Source organism: Diaporthe batatas, assembly GCF_019321695.1.
Source record: "Diaporthe batatas strain CRI 302-4 chromosome Unknown Contig00018, whole genome shotgun sequence".
NCBI classification, from domain to species: Eukaryota; Fungi; Ascomycota; class Sordariomycetes; order Diaporthales; family Diaporthaceae; genus Diaporthe; species Diaporthe batatas.
Genome location: NW_025408565.1, coordinates 617397 through 631867, shown reverse-complemented (window position 1 = coordinate 631867; position 14471 = coordinate 617397). Strand labels below are relative to the sequence as shown.

At 57.0% G+C, this 14471-nt stretch overlaps 5 protein-coding genes across 5 annotated transcripts; 1 reads left to right on the top strand and 4 right to left on the bottom strand.

The window, feature by feature from the left end:
• Positions 1–66: 66 nt before the first annotated feature.
• On the bottom strand, positions 67–3370 carry KVR01_012217 (uncharacterized protein). Its single transcript, XM_044785246.1, has 2 exons — positions 2911–3370; positions 67–2851 (listed from the first exon to the last, which is right to left on the bottom strand). The coding sequence occupies exons 1-2, from the start codon at positions 3235–3237 to the stop codon at positions 791–793; spliced, it is 2388 nt and encodes a 795-aa protein (XP_044638795.1). The 5' UTR covers positions 3238–3370; the 3' UTR covers positions 67–790.
• A 358-nt stretch (positions 3371–3728) lies between these two features.
• On the bottom strand, positions 3729–6544 carry KVR01_012270 (uncharacterized protein). The gene has a single exon (XM_044783093.1). It carries the CDS (start codon positions 6448–6450, stop codon positions 3916–3918), a length of 2535 nt encoding a protein of 844 aa, XP_044638848.1. The 5' UTR covers positions 6451–6544; the 3' UTR covers positions 3729–3915.
• A 1018-nt stretch (positions 6545–7562) lies between these two features.
• On the bottom strand, positions 7563–8255 carry KVR01_012167 (uncharacterized protein; the record flags this gene model as incomplete). The annotated part of the gene is made up of 1 exon (XM_044785198.1): positions 7563–8255. One exon carries the CDS (start codon positions 8253–8255, stop codon positions 7563–7565), a length of 693 nt encoding a protein of 230 aa, XP_044638745.1.
• A 2156-nt stretch (positions 8256–10411) lies between these two features.
• Positions 10412–11899, top strand: KVR01_012268 (uncharacterized protein; the record flags this gene model as incomplete). The annotated part of the gene is made up of 1 exon (XM_044786350.1): positions 10412–11899. The coding sequence occupies one exon, from the start codon at positions 10412–10414 to the stop codon at positions 11897–11899; it is 1488 nt and encodes a 495-aa protein (XP_044638846.1).
• Positions 11900–13123: 1224 nt separating this feature from the next.
• Positions 13124–14467, bottom strand: KVR01_012258 (uncharacterized protein). Its single transcript, XM_044794031.1, has 2 exons — positions 14070–14467; positions 13124–13998 (listed from the first exon to the last, which is right to left on the bottom strand). Exons 1-2 carry the CDS (start codon positions 14245–14247, stop codon positions 13217–13219), a joined length of 960 nt encoding a protein of 319 aa, XP_044638836.1. The 5' UTR covers positions 14248–14467; the 3' UTR covers positions 13124–13216.
• Between the last annotated feature and the right edge of the window lie 4 nt (positions 14468–14471).

Here is a 14471-nt window from a genome sequence, read left to right as displayed (position 1 = left end):
CCACACCTCATGGAGTGGATTTGATACTTACCTAGCCAGGATTCTCAACCAAGACTGGGACAACCGTCCGAACTCAAGGGAACAAAGATACAGTGTCCCCCTCAACTCCTTTTGTCTATACGAATCGACCGGCCACGAGGATCCCACCAGCTCGCAGAACCCCTCAACGCTGGACCCCAGGACGTCATGACGCGAACCGTCTCATACTCCAAGGACTAGAGTCCATCATCGCTAGCAATCGCCCTTCCAGATCTTGTCAAATCACAGGTACACGTGGGGAACATATCGGTGGACGGCGGCCCAAGGACGACACCACAAGCACCCAGCAAAGAACCACACACGGACGGATCGTACCCATATCACCAACCACATATCCGTCCAGCGCGGTCATGATAAAAGCTCAGACATACCAACCAGCCATGTCATCATTTCACCCAGGCCGTTCATACATCGGCCCATGAACGGGACACTGATCCCCAACAAGCACGACCAACCGACCCAGCGGCCGGCTGGGGGCCCGCGAATCCCACCACCGGGAGGCAGACAGTGCCATGACCGACCAGAGCACACACCATCATGTGGGCTCTACCCAACAACGGCATGGTCTGCCTCTCAAAGGTGCGGTCCGCGGCCCCAAACCAACCGCCCAGGTCAGGACGCGGGCAGTGCCTAACTAAGCATATGGGTATGGCACAACCGACAACCAGCCAGCCCACCACCATCGTTCCCCAAAGGGCACACATGAACATCCCTCCAATCCCAACATCCCACACCCATCCCATCACATCAATCACCACCCCCCACCCCCCGCAGCAGGCGTCCCAGGCGGACTAGCCTTAACCCTTGGCCGGCTCCGAAACACAGAATCATAGTCCACGCCCCCTCCGCCCCCCTCCGCCTCCCGCGCGATGAGCGCCTCCAGCACCGCGGCCGACGAGTCCCCCTCCCCCTCCCCCTCCCCCTCGTCAACCGCCGTGGTGTCGGGGAAGTACGCCTGCCGCGCAATCTCCCCGCTCCGGTTGGAAAGCCTCTTCTCCCGCGCCTCGCGCCGCGCGCGCCGCTCCTTCTCCTGCCGCACGCGCTGCTGCGTCGCGTGCAAGTTGGCCATCGACCGCCGCGTGCGCGCGACGATGTCGTCCCCGTCTTGGGCCCTGCCCCCACCCCCCTCCTCCTCCTCCGCGGGGGCCGGGGTCGTCGGCGTCGCTGGCTTGGTGGGTGACCGCGACGCGGTGTTGCGCCGGCGGGACGGCCTGGACGGCTCGTCGTCGTCATCGAGGAGGTCGGCGCTCGAGCCGCGCGCCATGGAGAGGCGGGTGCGCTCTGCCAGGGAGAGGGTGTGCCGCGGGCGCTGCTGCTTGGCTGGCGAGGGCGAAGCGGCGCTCATGGACGCCAGGATCCGGTCCGCTTGTTGCTGTGTCGGCGAGGGCGTGATCTCCTCCGGCGACTGTGTCATGTCCGGTGAGGAGCAGCCGCCGCCCCGCGCCGGGGAGGGCGGTGGCGATAGCCTGGCTGGGCGGGTGGGGGGCCGCGGTGCGTTCTCCTGCTCCCGGCGTGGGGACGGCAGCTGGGGCTTCGGGGGCTCTGTCGGGGAGATCTCGGTCGGGACTGTCCTTGGCCTGAAGGCTTGCATCGTCTTGAGGGGCTGCGGGAGGCGCGGCCGCTGTGCTTTCTGTGGTGGCTTGGGATCCATGTCCGAGTGCGTTGGGTCTCCCGTGCCCCGTGAGGATAGCCCTGGAGGTTTACTCCGGAATGGCAGTGTTGTCTTTGCCAGCTCTTCCTCCAGCTCGCTCAGCTCGGACACGGTCTCTTCTGCCGGCTTCTCGCTGGAGCTGCTGTGGACCGTCGACTCCACGGGCTGCTCACGCCGTTTCCGGAAACCAAATTTGGGGAGAGCATGTCCCTGGCCATCTTTCAACTCCTCCTGCAGACCGTCTACCAGCATCCTGTACTCTTGTGTGAGCTCCGCCGCCCCGGGCGATGCCAGCTTCCCGGGGCTGGCCCGCCGCAGGTGCAGTGCCTCGTGGACCCCAAAACCAAGGTCGATGCCCCTTTGAGGGCCCACGCGCCCGGCTGCTCCCTCCTGGGGCTGGTCCCCGACGTCGCTGAACATCTCCTTCCTAAAGTCCTGCCACCTGTCAAGCCGTGCCTGCTGGGCGCGCACGCGGTTGTCAAGCTGCTCGAGCAGGCCGCCGCTCTCGTCCTCGAGCTCGCCGAGACGGTTCGCGCGCACGCGGCGCCAGACACGATCGAAAGGTACTGTCAGCACGCCGTCCTTCTGCGACTTGGTGTCGCCATACAGCAGGGCACCCATCCATTGCTCGTTCCCGGACCAGTTTGTCCTGACTGCGCGTCGGACTTCCTGCTTGGAGGCATTGGAGAGTTTCGGGATCTTGCTCTGGTGTGCCTTTGAGTTGGTGTGGTCCCGTCTGTTGGTGATGCCCTGCTCCTTTGAATCGAGGACCCGGGCGAAGTTGTTGTATTGGGCCCGGTACGCCTTCTTGTGGTCCAGCTTGTTCCTCAGGGACACCTTGTGAGCGATGATCAGGCTGCTCAGGTCCGTTCGCTCCCCGGTGTAGCCGCGGTTCTCCAGCGCCAGTGTCTGCGCAAGAGACGGGTGGGCCCTGCGGTTCAGCTGCTCTTCCGTAGCGGCTTTCTTCAGTACCGCCGACGAGAAGACGGCCAGCACCTCCTCAAGCCTCTCGCCCCTGCACTCATCAAGCATGGTCTTGCGCAGGACCGTGTCCCTTCCCAATATGCCATTCTTCTTGGCTTGCTCGAGGCATCGTAGGAGCGCGGCCCGCAGGTTGACGGACTGGACCTGTTCGAGGGGCGGAAAGAAGGGCTGTAGCTTCTGCAGAGGGGTTTGTCAGTGATTACGGTGGTTACGGAAGAGCAGGGGAGATCACACACATTGCGCGCCTCGTCAGGGTCCCACAGGGCGAAGAGCTGGTACAGCGCCCACTCGACGCACTGGACCCTCTTCTTCTGCCCCTGGGTGGCATCCTTGTTTGTGAAGGTCAGGGTGTTGATGCCAGGCCAGTCGGGGAGCAGGTCCAGGTCTAGGAGGTGCAGATTCGTGAGGAACAGCGAGACGTTGGAGGGGGAGGGCACGACGGCTGCGTGGTGTTTTGAGGGCGCCGCAGTTTCGTTTGTCGAGGATGGGTTCTTGGTCGACTTGGGGGCGGCAACGCGGGCCGATCTCGTGCGAGACAGCAGGTTGTTCTGAGCTGCTGCCATTGTAGTGGTATCACCGTTGGCCAATGGGTAGCGTGGGCAGTACCGGTGAGTCCATCATCTCCATAAAGTAGAGGGGGGTTGTTGGATTGTGAGGGAGGAAGGACGGCAAGTCGGCTGGACCCGAGTAAACAAGGAAGGACGTCTAAGGGTGCAGAGGTGGTGGGGCAGTTGCAGTTCACGCAAGGCACCAGACACCCCTGCAAAGCAACCCCAGATTCCCACCCCAGCCAAGCGGCCCCCACCCTGCCTAAAATGACCCCTGAGACCAACTCCCTGGTAATGGCTACCACAAACCCCCACGACACGTTCTTCCTTGCTACGTCTTGGGGCGTTCTTCCTGCCGAAAAAAGCAAAAATAAACATATAAAAACACACAGCGCTGCATTGGACTTTTGTGCAAACCAACGACATACATCTGGTTCAGAAACGACCTTCCCCTCAACCACCTGGCAACGATGATCTTTCACGTCTCAACGCACATTCAAATACCCGACCTTTCAACCCGACGGAATGTCTGCAAAAGACTGGGGAAAAGCGAGCTGATACGAGGCTGTCTCTAATATACTCCACTGTTTGTATCCATAAGATGCTGGCCCGGAAGTGGTTATAGTCTGGATCCTGTGACAGGCTCACTCACCACCTTCACCTTTGCCGTCAGAGACTGACTCAAAATACTCCTCAAGGAAACCAGACCCCCGCTGCACTGCCATTCAACCCCAGATCAGTAACCCGGATCTCCTCACTCTCATACCTCCTCTCCAGGTCCGGCTCCAGCGCCTCAAGAGGCACGTTGACCCCCTCGGTATAAGGCGTGCCAAAGTAATTCGCCCCCTCGCGCATCTTGTACCCGCCCTTGTCCCCCCTCTTCTTCTCCTCACGACTCCTCAGGTCCTCCGTGCCCGACTGCTCATCCCTCTCATCGTCAGGGGCAGGGAACCCCGCAAACCCGCCGCTCCGCGTGCCCTTCAGCTGCAGCCTCACGCCCTGCACGCCCTCGCGGCTGGGGTCGCGGTCGGCAAAGTTGTGCGGCACAAACATGACGCCCGACGCGCTCGTGTGCATGAGCGTGTTGGGGATGTCGCCGGCGTGCGGCACGTGGTGGCTGCCGACGTTGAAGTACACCACGAGGTCGCCGTCATATCCCTCCTCGTCGCCGTGGTCCAGCCCCTCCCCGTCCGCGATCTTGCCAAAGTCCACCAGCGGGTCCAGCGTGTCCAGCCACGCCGTCGGGTCCGCGGCCCGCGGCTCGGCGTCCTTGTGCCGCACCACCCACACGTCGTGCTCGGCCCACCGCGCGCTGGGCCCCAGCGCCGTCGAGTTGCGCACCGTCAGGTGCGGCGTGTTGCCCATGCCCGTCCCCGGGGCGATCCGGTAGCCCTTGCGCTCGCCCCACGCGTTTGTCTTGTCGGCCGAGTAGACGAGGAGGAACTCGCCCGAGTTGGGCGGCCAGTCCAGCCCGGCCTCGTGCGTCACGGGGTACTCGACGAGGTGCATCGTGTTGCGCTGCTTCACGTACGGCTGGTCCCATGGGTAGCTGGCCGTGGTGGGCTCGACGGCCAGCCGGACCATGTCGTTTGCCGTCCCGGCGACGTCGAGGTCGGCCTTGAAGCTGATGACGTGGTCGTGCAGCGAGGACTGCAGGGCGTCGTGCACGCGGTGGCCGTACTCGTCCTCCGTCCTGTTGAGGGACGGGTTGTGGGCATAAAACGCCCCGTATATGTACCCCGACGCGCGCACCTTGACCTCGACCGCGCCGTCGAGGTAGAAGACGTAGTCGACCGTGTAGTCGTAGTTGCCGACCGTCGACACGGACCGCACCGTCAGGTACGTGTTGCGCGACGCCGTCACCGAGTACTGCGCCGTATGCCGCGAGAGGAGGTGGTCCGCCGTGAACTCGAACACGCACACGTTGCCGGGCAGCCTCTCGGTCCGCCCGCCGCGGTGCACCTCCGTGTCGAGGTAGTCAGCGTACCCCGGGCAGTCGTAGCCCGGCACCAGCTCGAAGGCCATGGTGCCCATGCCGAAGAAGGCGTCCAGGAACTCCTGCCCGCCCGACATCGGGTCGTCGCCCGCGTAGTGCGCCAGCGCCTCCTGCAGGCTGAGCTCGTACATGACCCGCTCGCCCCGGAAGCGTATGTCGAACACGCCGACCCCCGTCGCCTGCGTGCTGGTCAGGTAGAACTCGAACCCGAACCACGACACGAACCTCTCGGCCCTGTCGAGCCTGTACCGCGGCCCCAGCGGCTGGATCGACACGGGCGGCGGCAGCTCGCGCCCCGCGGGATGGGCGTCAAAGTCCTCCGTGTCCGTCCACCCCCCGCCGTCCAGGTTCGGCGGCGTCCGCACGAACCCGCTGCCGTCGGGGTCGCGCATCGCGGCGCGCAGCTCCTCCGCGCTGCCGAACATCTGCCCGTTGTAGAACCACTCCCCGGCCGTCCACTCGCTGACCTCCCTGCTGGCGTCGACCCGCACGTACAGGCCCTGCGGCAGCAGCGTGCGCCCCGAGCTGCCCATGCCGGGCCGGAAGAACTGGATCCACCCGACGACCAGGTCCGGCGCCAGGCGGACGAACCGCGGGAACGCCTCCAGGTTGTCCGGGTCGAAGGGGTCCTCCCTGTTCACCGTGGCGCCGAGCAGTGAGGCCGTGATGTCCGAGATGTTCTCCGCCAGCGACAGCGCGAAGGCCGAGCTGCCCGCGAAGTCGGCCATCAGGTTGGGGACCGAGTGGCGGCCCGGGCCCGAGTTGAAGGGGTAGGTCAGCGGCTGGACGGTCGTCGTGTTGGCCGAGACGGGGAGGGGCCCGACGGCGTAGTAGCTGAGGAGGGATCCTTGTTCCTCTGTCATGTGGGACAGCACCACCTTGGCCCACCGGTCTGGCTTGGTGCCGTCCCCGAGGATGTACGGGAGGGCGCGGGACTTGTTTGGCTGCAGTGTCTCGACCGAGACGATGAAGTTGTCCGCGACGCTCCTTGGCGTCTTGGTCAGGTTGAGGTCGGACCACTCTCTCGACAGGAAGCCGTATACGTCCTCGGCCTCCCCCCGGCTGAGGTCGGACCAGACATTCTGCCTCGGTGCCCTGAAGCGTGCCGGCGGTGCCGGCTCGACGTTGAGGTGCTGGTTGGCCTCGCGGCCCGGCCGCAGCAGGAAGCCGGCGGTGAAGACAAACAGGAGAGCGGCGAGGAGTGCCAAGGTTGTCCTCCCACGTCGTTCCATGGCGATCAAATGGTTCGGTCAAATATTCTGAATTGCCACATTGAAATGGAGAAAAAGATGGGGATCAATGGGTGGTTGGAATCAGCGATGGGGCGTTGTTGGCCCGCACTTATATCATGCGGAGAGCAAAGGCGCCGAGACTGATAAGCATCGGACGCGGGAACTACCCCAGCTCTTGAGACTTGTAATAAATGACGTCCTCCAATGCCGCCACCGGCTCCGGACGCCGGCCCCGCTGATTCGGCCGTTGCGCCAGGGACCGCATTCCTTCGATGCTACCGTCGGTGCGTACATGTGTACGACTCAGGTAGTCGAATACAATAATAACCTGCAAGGTTGTTAGTGCCCGTATCTCGCTCGCCGGATGCAGCACTTACATAAATACATAAATACTTAAGTACCAATGTACTTGCATATCTGGATCGACAGGGCTCGGGAAGCCGGATGAGCGCGGCCCGGTTCTGACATCGGACCTCGAGACCGAGGGGACCAACCAGCGTTTTGTGCCACCCCAGCCCATCAAGACCCCAGCCACGGCTTTTCTCTTCCTGGGAAATTCGTAAGGGAACAATCGAGCGTTTCGCTGCCTGCACGTGGGAATAGCTGCAACAGGAGGCGTAACTACCTCTTAGAATAAACACTACCTTCTTAGTAGTATAATCACTAGGAGCTAAGAGGAGAGTAAGACTTTGAAATATAAAAGCTTAAGTAGTTTCACTTATGTTTTATATATTTTTAAAAATATATATAATATCTTTATATAATACTTATTATTTAAAACTTAATATTTGAAAAATATAATATTAATAATATTAATTATAATGTAATAAATATTTATACACTAAAAGCCTTTGTTTAATTTATATTCCTCCATGGAAGCATGTCTTTCGAGAAGCCGAATCTAGAGAGCAAATCCGAGCCAGCCAAATATCTTTTTGAGTACGTTTGATGCCGCCTTGCAGGGAATAGAGAAGACAACGAATTTTGCTAAACCCGATTCAAGCTAACGTTAAGCAGGCGTACCTGAGAGCTTGGAAGCTTATGAATAGAAATAAAAGTTCGCATAAGGTTCTCGCCTTGAGGACACCCGTAGTCCTGTGAGGTCAAACATCCTATCTAGCCACAGCAGGAGATTTTCCAATAACGCCCAATCCTCGAAGTCCCGCCAATATTAGCCCAAACGACGTGAGTCCAAACGCAAAATTTACCCAGCAGCCCGCCCTCAGCCCTGCCAACGAGGCCTCATCCCACGGCTGCACCTGCTGCACGTCCTGGACACCAACGCCATCTTCCCTTGCCATCACAGCCATCTGCGCCGCTGTGGCGATAGCCAGCCCGATCGCGCGACCAAGCTGCATCGTAGTGAAGAGCAGGCCTCCACCGAGCGCCTGGTGCTCGGGCGGCAGGGTAAGCGATGTGAACAGCGCCAGGCAAGGGCCCAGCATGTCGGCTCCAAAGGTGGAGAGCATCATTGCCCAGAGCCCGTAGGCAAAGTATGAAGTTGTCCTGGCAGGGATGGGCACGGCAAAGAGGATTGAGGAGATGCTGACGCACAGGGCGGAAGTGAAGAGGATGTGGGAGGCGGGGATGCGGAGGAGCAACTGAGAGGCAATAATAGCTGTGATAATCCCGGTGACTCCCGTCGGAATAAACCGGAGTGTTGTTTGGAGAGGCGATAGGTCCTGGTAGTCTTGGTAGAAGGTTGTGGTGAAGATGAGATAGCCATTGAAGGACGCGTTAAAGAAGCCGTTAGTGAGTAGTGCAACGCCGAATCGTCGGTCGGTACCGAAGATGGACGGTTTCATGAGGGGGGTGCGTGTGGTTCTATTCTCGAGATAGCGTTGCCAGAGGACGAAGAAAATCATGAGGAGCACCGACAGTACGATCAGGCCAGGAACCCAGGCTGTTGCCCATCCGACGACATTCCCTTCTGTCAGAGAAAACAGTAGACATATGAGGCTGGCGGTGACAAGGAAAGCCCCAAGCCAATCCACAGTTCCTCGGACTGACGTACTCTCCTGGCGATTGCCCTCTTTGGGAACCGGAATGACAAATGTTGCCGCAATGGTCACAAGCCCAGCAAGCATGGCCATAGCGCCGAACACCCATTTCCAGCTTGCGAAGGAAGCAATGAAGCCTCCGGTGATATTGCCTATCACACTCCCTACAGGAGCACCAGCGGCTGTGATCATGTCGATTGAATTTCAGCCCGGATGTCAATTGTCCACTTTCGATTCTAAAGCTGGCTTTTTGATCACTTACAATAGACAGTAAATGCATATGTCTTGGCCTTTCCGGGCAAAAAAGAGGTGCCCAAAATACCTATCGCCGTCTGGACGTTTGCGGCGGCACCCTAGAGCAATCAATACGTTGTCTCATAATTGAGGCTAGAATAATACCTACAAGCCCTTGCAACCCCCTGAAGAAATCAAACAAAATTTCGTTGGGCAGAAAGGGGTTCGCAGCTGTTGTGAGAGTCATCCAAGCAGTTCCGACTATGAAGACGGTTCGTTTGCCGTAGAGATCCGCCATCCTCCCCCAAAAGAGAAGAAAGCAGCCAAATGTAAGCGTGCATGATGATACTATCCATTGCATTCGGCTTGCGGGTATATCAAGATCTTTTGCAATAGTCGGAAGTATAATGACAGCTGATTGAACAGCAAATGTCTGTAAGTCATGTCAAGGAGGGGGCTCGGGCCAAGCAAGAGTTGGTGTAGATTTACATTCAGAAATGTTGCTCCCGTAACTGTCGCGACAAGGGCGATGGATCTTGCCTTCGAAGTGGGCAGTGCTGGGGATGAGACCAGGTCATTGTCCGCGTCACGCAGGTCTTGAACCCTGCTGTCCAGTGCTTCTGGCTGTTCGGATGACGATTCGCATTGTATATTTCCGTGTAGTGCATGGAAGTTGGTTACAGATTCAGCTTTCTCATTAGAAACATGGCTCTCAGTCTGGGTACTCATTGAGTTGGCGATCGAATTACCCTAGGGTAGACGTAACTTGAGAAAGTACGAATCCGAGAAGGGCTTTGAGATGGACACACGCAGTAGGACATTCCCGATCGTGGAAGAGACATGCCACTAAAGTCGGTCACAGGAGAATTGCGTAGTCCGAGAATATCTTTAGAATTAGTAATAGACCATGTGAGCCCCTCACTTGATTACAGTGTATTCTAAAGTTTGCCTATGGGGTTAGAGGGTGGTCAGAAGCAGTACTCACACACATATGACACATACTACGACGACTGCCGAGAAGTTAAGCAAATGCACCTCGTCAGACCCACAAAAGGAATGGATAGCCAAGGTCGTAAAAGCTATGGCCCAGCCTTTTATACTGATTAGATCAGTTGCATATAGACATGCATCATTCTAGAGTTTCGTTTGATGCAAAGCTGCGGCCAATCCTCGGTTCTTCCGTGCTTGTGGCCCCGCATCGCATGGAAACCGTATTCCGAGGCTCGATATCCTTGGTCGGAACATTGCTTATAAGGGTTTTCTGTTACCTAAGAAGCTGCAAAAGTGTTTGCGATGGTTTGCTTCCAAGGCTACGGGGTAGGCGATCGAGTCCGAAGAGCCGGGTAAGCCGGCGTTGGTTCATGAACGCAAGGCATCGTGCGCCCTTTACTTTTGTGGTTGCTGGGCATGATAAAATTGGGCGATTATCCTGGATCTATGTGGAAACCTGGCAGTCTATCATTTGAGTAAGAAAGAAAAACACCAGTGATCATATTCGCTAAGTATTTGTAAATGTCAGCATGAATAACATTATTTGGGACATTCTCAGGGCTTGCCAGGATTCATGGCAATATTTGCTCATTCCTGGGCCCGTTCTGTTCATTCTGTTCAGTCTCTGGAAATACTTTTACGCGCCTTACGCATCCCCACTCACTTGCATACGAGGTCCAAGGAACAAACACTGGTTCTACGGCTTCCTCAGTCCGTCCGAGGCAACACGATTCCAAATGTCCCCGAAGCTCCTTGAGTATTGTTCAGAGTACGATGGGGTTTGGTATGCTACTTTCACTAATCGCAGGCCAACACTTGTTCTCGGAGACCAGGAGGCAATCAATTATGTTCTCAACAATGCCCAGACATACGTCAGAGCTGAAGCTCAAATGCGGGTGACAAGGCTTCTCTTCGGGGAGGGTCTGGTTGGTGTGGATGGCGCCCAACATAAACGACAACGCAAAGTAGTAGGGCCAGCTTTCAGCAGCACTGCAGTAGACGGGATGGCCCCAACCTTTTATTGCATGGCGGAGAGGCTTGCCAGCAACTGGGAAGCAAGATTATCAAGAGATACACGGTTTGAGACAAACGCATATCAGGACTTTGAAGCTCTCTCCATCGACATCATTGGACAAGCAGGCTTCAAATACGAATTCAAGTCCCTTCGAGGGGAGCGGTCTGACTTGGAAGCAGCCTTTGTCAACGTCACTAAAAGCGCGGCCACAGGTTCTGTGTATGCGTCACTGAGATCACAATTCCCAATGATTGGAGCACTTGGCCATTTTTTGAGCAGGGAGCAGATACAGCTTGACAGCCACAAAGGTGACATCGAGAAGATCAGCGAGAAACTGGTCCAATGTGCCAAGAGCACAATGAAGCAATCAGGACCTGGGCCGGCCGAGAAGCACAGCCCCCAGACTCATCAGGGCAGGGACATTTTGACGCTCCTCGTACAATCCAACATGTCAAGCGATGTGAAGGATCGTCTATCTGAAAAAGAAATCGTCTCTTTGATTCCGACGTTCCTATCTGGCGGATACGACAACAACGCAGCCGCAATGTCCTACGCAGTCTACGGCCTGGCATGTTTCCCCGAAACCCAGGCCCGTTTGAGGGACGAACTTCTACACCCCCCAAGCGCATTTTCCGGCTGGCGCGACAGCCTCCGCGCTCTGGATTCCCTCCCTTACCTCGACGCCGTGACACGGGAAGTCTTGCGGCTGTATAGCCCTGCGCACTCGATCCCACGAACCTGCGCCAGGGAGGACATCATCCACCTCGGCAAGCCTATCCGGCTTCGTGACGGGACATGGATGGAGCAGGTCCGCGTCGCTGCCGGTGACGACATCGTGATACCTCAGAAGTGGATGAACATCGACCCGGCCAGATGGGGCGCCGATGCGCACGTGTTCAGGCCGGAGCGTTGGATCGAAGATCCGAGGCACCCATACTACGTGGGCGGCCTTCCTCCGAGGGTCAGAAATTGCAAAAGCTCGGGATGGAGCCATCTGATGACATTTTCTATCGGGCCAAGGAGCTGCATCGGGTACAGGATGGGCGTCGCCGAGTTCAAGGTTGGCCTTGCGGTTTTGGTGTCGAAGTTTGAGTTCCTGAAGCATCATGAGATGGAAGATGTCTATGGTGAGGTCCAGATCGTTGACAGGCCGCGTGTTCGTGGGAGAGATGGATATTGTATGCCTGTGTGGGTCAAAACTGCAGAATAAGAAACAGACATGAGCCAGATAAGGACGACACACTGGTAGAAATGAACAATGGGAAGGTGAAAAAATCTTTTACTGGAACGCATCGTGCATTCTCATACCAAGGTCCGAGAGCAAATCACACAAATAACTCGTCGCGTGGATGATCCTTCAGTGGACTCTGTCAGCTGCCGGACCTATGACAACACTGAATACTTAAGTAGGCTGAGAGAGGCCTGAGTTTGCAAACACCCATGACAAACGACTTCTGTAGGTGGGAGCCATGAGCCCAGATATTCGATCTCGACAATGAATACGTGGGCCTGCACAAGTTGGTTTCCGAAGCAATATTATGGGATGCGTCACCTTTCAAGGAGAATGGATTCGGATTCGGAGCACCTACCTGGCAAGTTCGTGCTGTTCACAGGGATCATCTCGAAGCCTTGTACGACGATGTCCTCGACTATTTTCAAAATTGCGGCCTACCCCCTCATGACAGTGATCCCTTTTCATGCACGGCATATGTCCGAAATTTTGTCAGGTCTGCCTGGGAGGAGGCTGCCTGGCGATGGACACGGAGCTCCATGATAAAATAGCGGAATATAACGGCAAAATCGACAACCAACGAAAGCGTGGACTGCTCACCGGCGCTAAGTCTGTCACGTCTTACCACGATCTAATGCAGGAGAACTCCAGCATAAAGGACTCCCGACAACGTCTTCGCAGAGTTATGCGAGCTTTTCGGTGCACGAACGGTATGCATCCAAGCCCCAATGCAGACTGCTCCTCCTCATGGACGTCATCAGGTCCTTTAGTGGCTCAGTTGCTGGACTCGGAGCGCCGAAGCTGGCGAACTATTCTTGAGAAGCTTGAGATGACGGAGATGAACTTGTGCGATCATATGGAGATGTAATCCCAGCGCGCAGCAATGTTCCAGGCGGTGGAAGCGGAAAAGCAGACGCTCGAGGCGGCGCGGCATGCGAAAAGCTCAGGCCAGCTCACCAAGATCGCCACTGTCATCGTGCCGTGCAGTTTCGTGGCCTCCATCTTCTCCATAGGAGATGAGTTTGCTGCAGGCAAGTAACCGTAGTCATCATCTCAATTACCTACAAGGACCTTTTGCTTTGGATCCATTGTTTCCGTTTTTGGCGTACACAGACGTGGAGGAGCAGGACAGGCACGCAGACGCTGGAGAGGACGAGTCTAAACTCCAAGAGTGGTGGCATGCTCAGGGACAATGATGGACAATCAAGTGCACAGGAGAGGCTGGCTTTAAAACCGTTGCGAGCGTACATTAGATATCCCTTCAAGGTTCTGCCACAATCCTGTCGGTGATCCAGCTCAGAAGTAGGAAGTCTTGAGGTCGAAATCAGTGACATCCAGCGGAGTGAGCCCCATCCTCTCGTTGAGGGTCACCTTGCGTACGGGGTAAAAAATACATGCGAAAACGTTCTCTCGAAAGTTACAGATGACCGGCAGCCGACTCGTCTCCACAATACGGCCAGTCACACTGGGGCGATTCTTTTCCCAGTCGGCATAGACAATACCAAAGGCCGCCATAACGAGCATGGGTTTCCTCGACCATGCGACTGCAGGATCGATGGGCGGGGACTGCATCCACGCCTTTGTCGGATACATCAGGTCGGAGTTGATGGCCAGGAACACGGCCGTTGCCTTGGGAGAGCCGTCGGGGAAGTATAAGAAGGCCCGCGTGTCTGTCTTGGCGTCCAGTGGCGGGCCGTTGATGCTGATGGGCTGGCTCGGAGTCGCCCATGGTACCTTGCCCAGCGACATAGGACCCAGGTCCTCCAGGCGAAAGCGAGGGGCTTCCTTGTTCAGCCGTGCCAGCTGATGGGGAACGTGAAAGGTTGCCTCCCGGAATTTCGCGTGGCGCTGGTGCTCTGGAGCACTGCGTGCCATGTTGAAGGCCATGCCCGTGGTCGCCTCGACCTCCCTTCGCGTCTTCTGGTGGGCAGTGCGGGCCCAAGTATGTGGTGGTAGCGTTGAGTATCCTGTGAAAAGTCTGAAGACAAAAACCGTGACAGCGGCGCCAAGGCAGCAGAGTGCAATTTGGTCTAGATCAATCACATGTATTCGCCGGGCAGATGTCGGGTGAAACGAGCCTGTGTTGCTTAGGTTAGGAGAATATGATCTTCAAGGGACGGTGGAAACTTTACAAGAAAACATGACATACGCCTCTGGGCGAGAACAGCTTCACTACAACTAGCTGGAAGCGGACCTACGGTCAAGTTTGGTGTCAAGCATGATTTTAAGGTACTTGGATAATGCGTTGAGGCAGCAATAACCGGCAATCGTCGCGTTATGCTGTTTGGGCCCCACCGTCGCAGTGTCCTATGAGAGATGAGGGACATGGTTGCTGCTGTATGCCCGTGATGGGCAAAACACACAATCGCGTGGAACGGTCTCCGAGTTCCAGATTTGGTTTTCGTGAGTCAATTCGTGTTGGGCGGCGAGAATACGTGAACATTGAATCAGCCTGGGTATAGCACCCGAAAAGCAGTCATACAAACAAAGCCCAGATGAGCTAGTAGTGCGGTTTGCACCGGTGGTGGGTGTGGCTGTCTCAGTGGCAGGA

Coding starts and splice junctions, on each gene's coding strand:
- KVR01_012258 (XM_044794031.1), bottom strand. CDS start 14,247: ATGTCCCTCATCTCTCATAGGACACTGCGACGGTGGGGCCCAAACAGC. Junction 13,999..14,069: donor AGCTGTTCTCGCCCAGAGGC/GTATGTCATGTT, acceptor TAAGCAACACAG/GCTCGTTTCACCCGACATCT.
- KVR01_012217 (XM_044785246.1), bottom strand. CDS start 3,237: ATGGCAGCAGCTCAGAACAACCTGCTGTCTCGCACGAGATCGGCCCGC. Junction 2,852..2,910: donor ACCCTGACGAGGCGCGCAAT/GTGTGTGATCTC, acceptor ACCCCTCTGCAG/AAGCTACAGCCCTTCTTTCC.
- KVR01_012270 (XM_044783093.1), bottom strand. CDS start 6,450: ATGGAACGACGTGGGAGGACAACCTTGGCACTCCTCGCCGCTCTCCTG.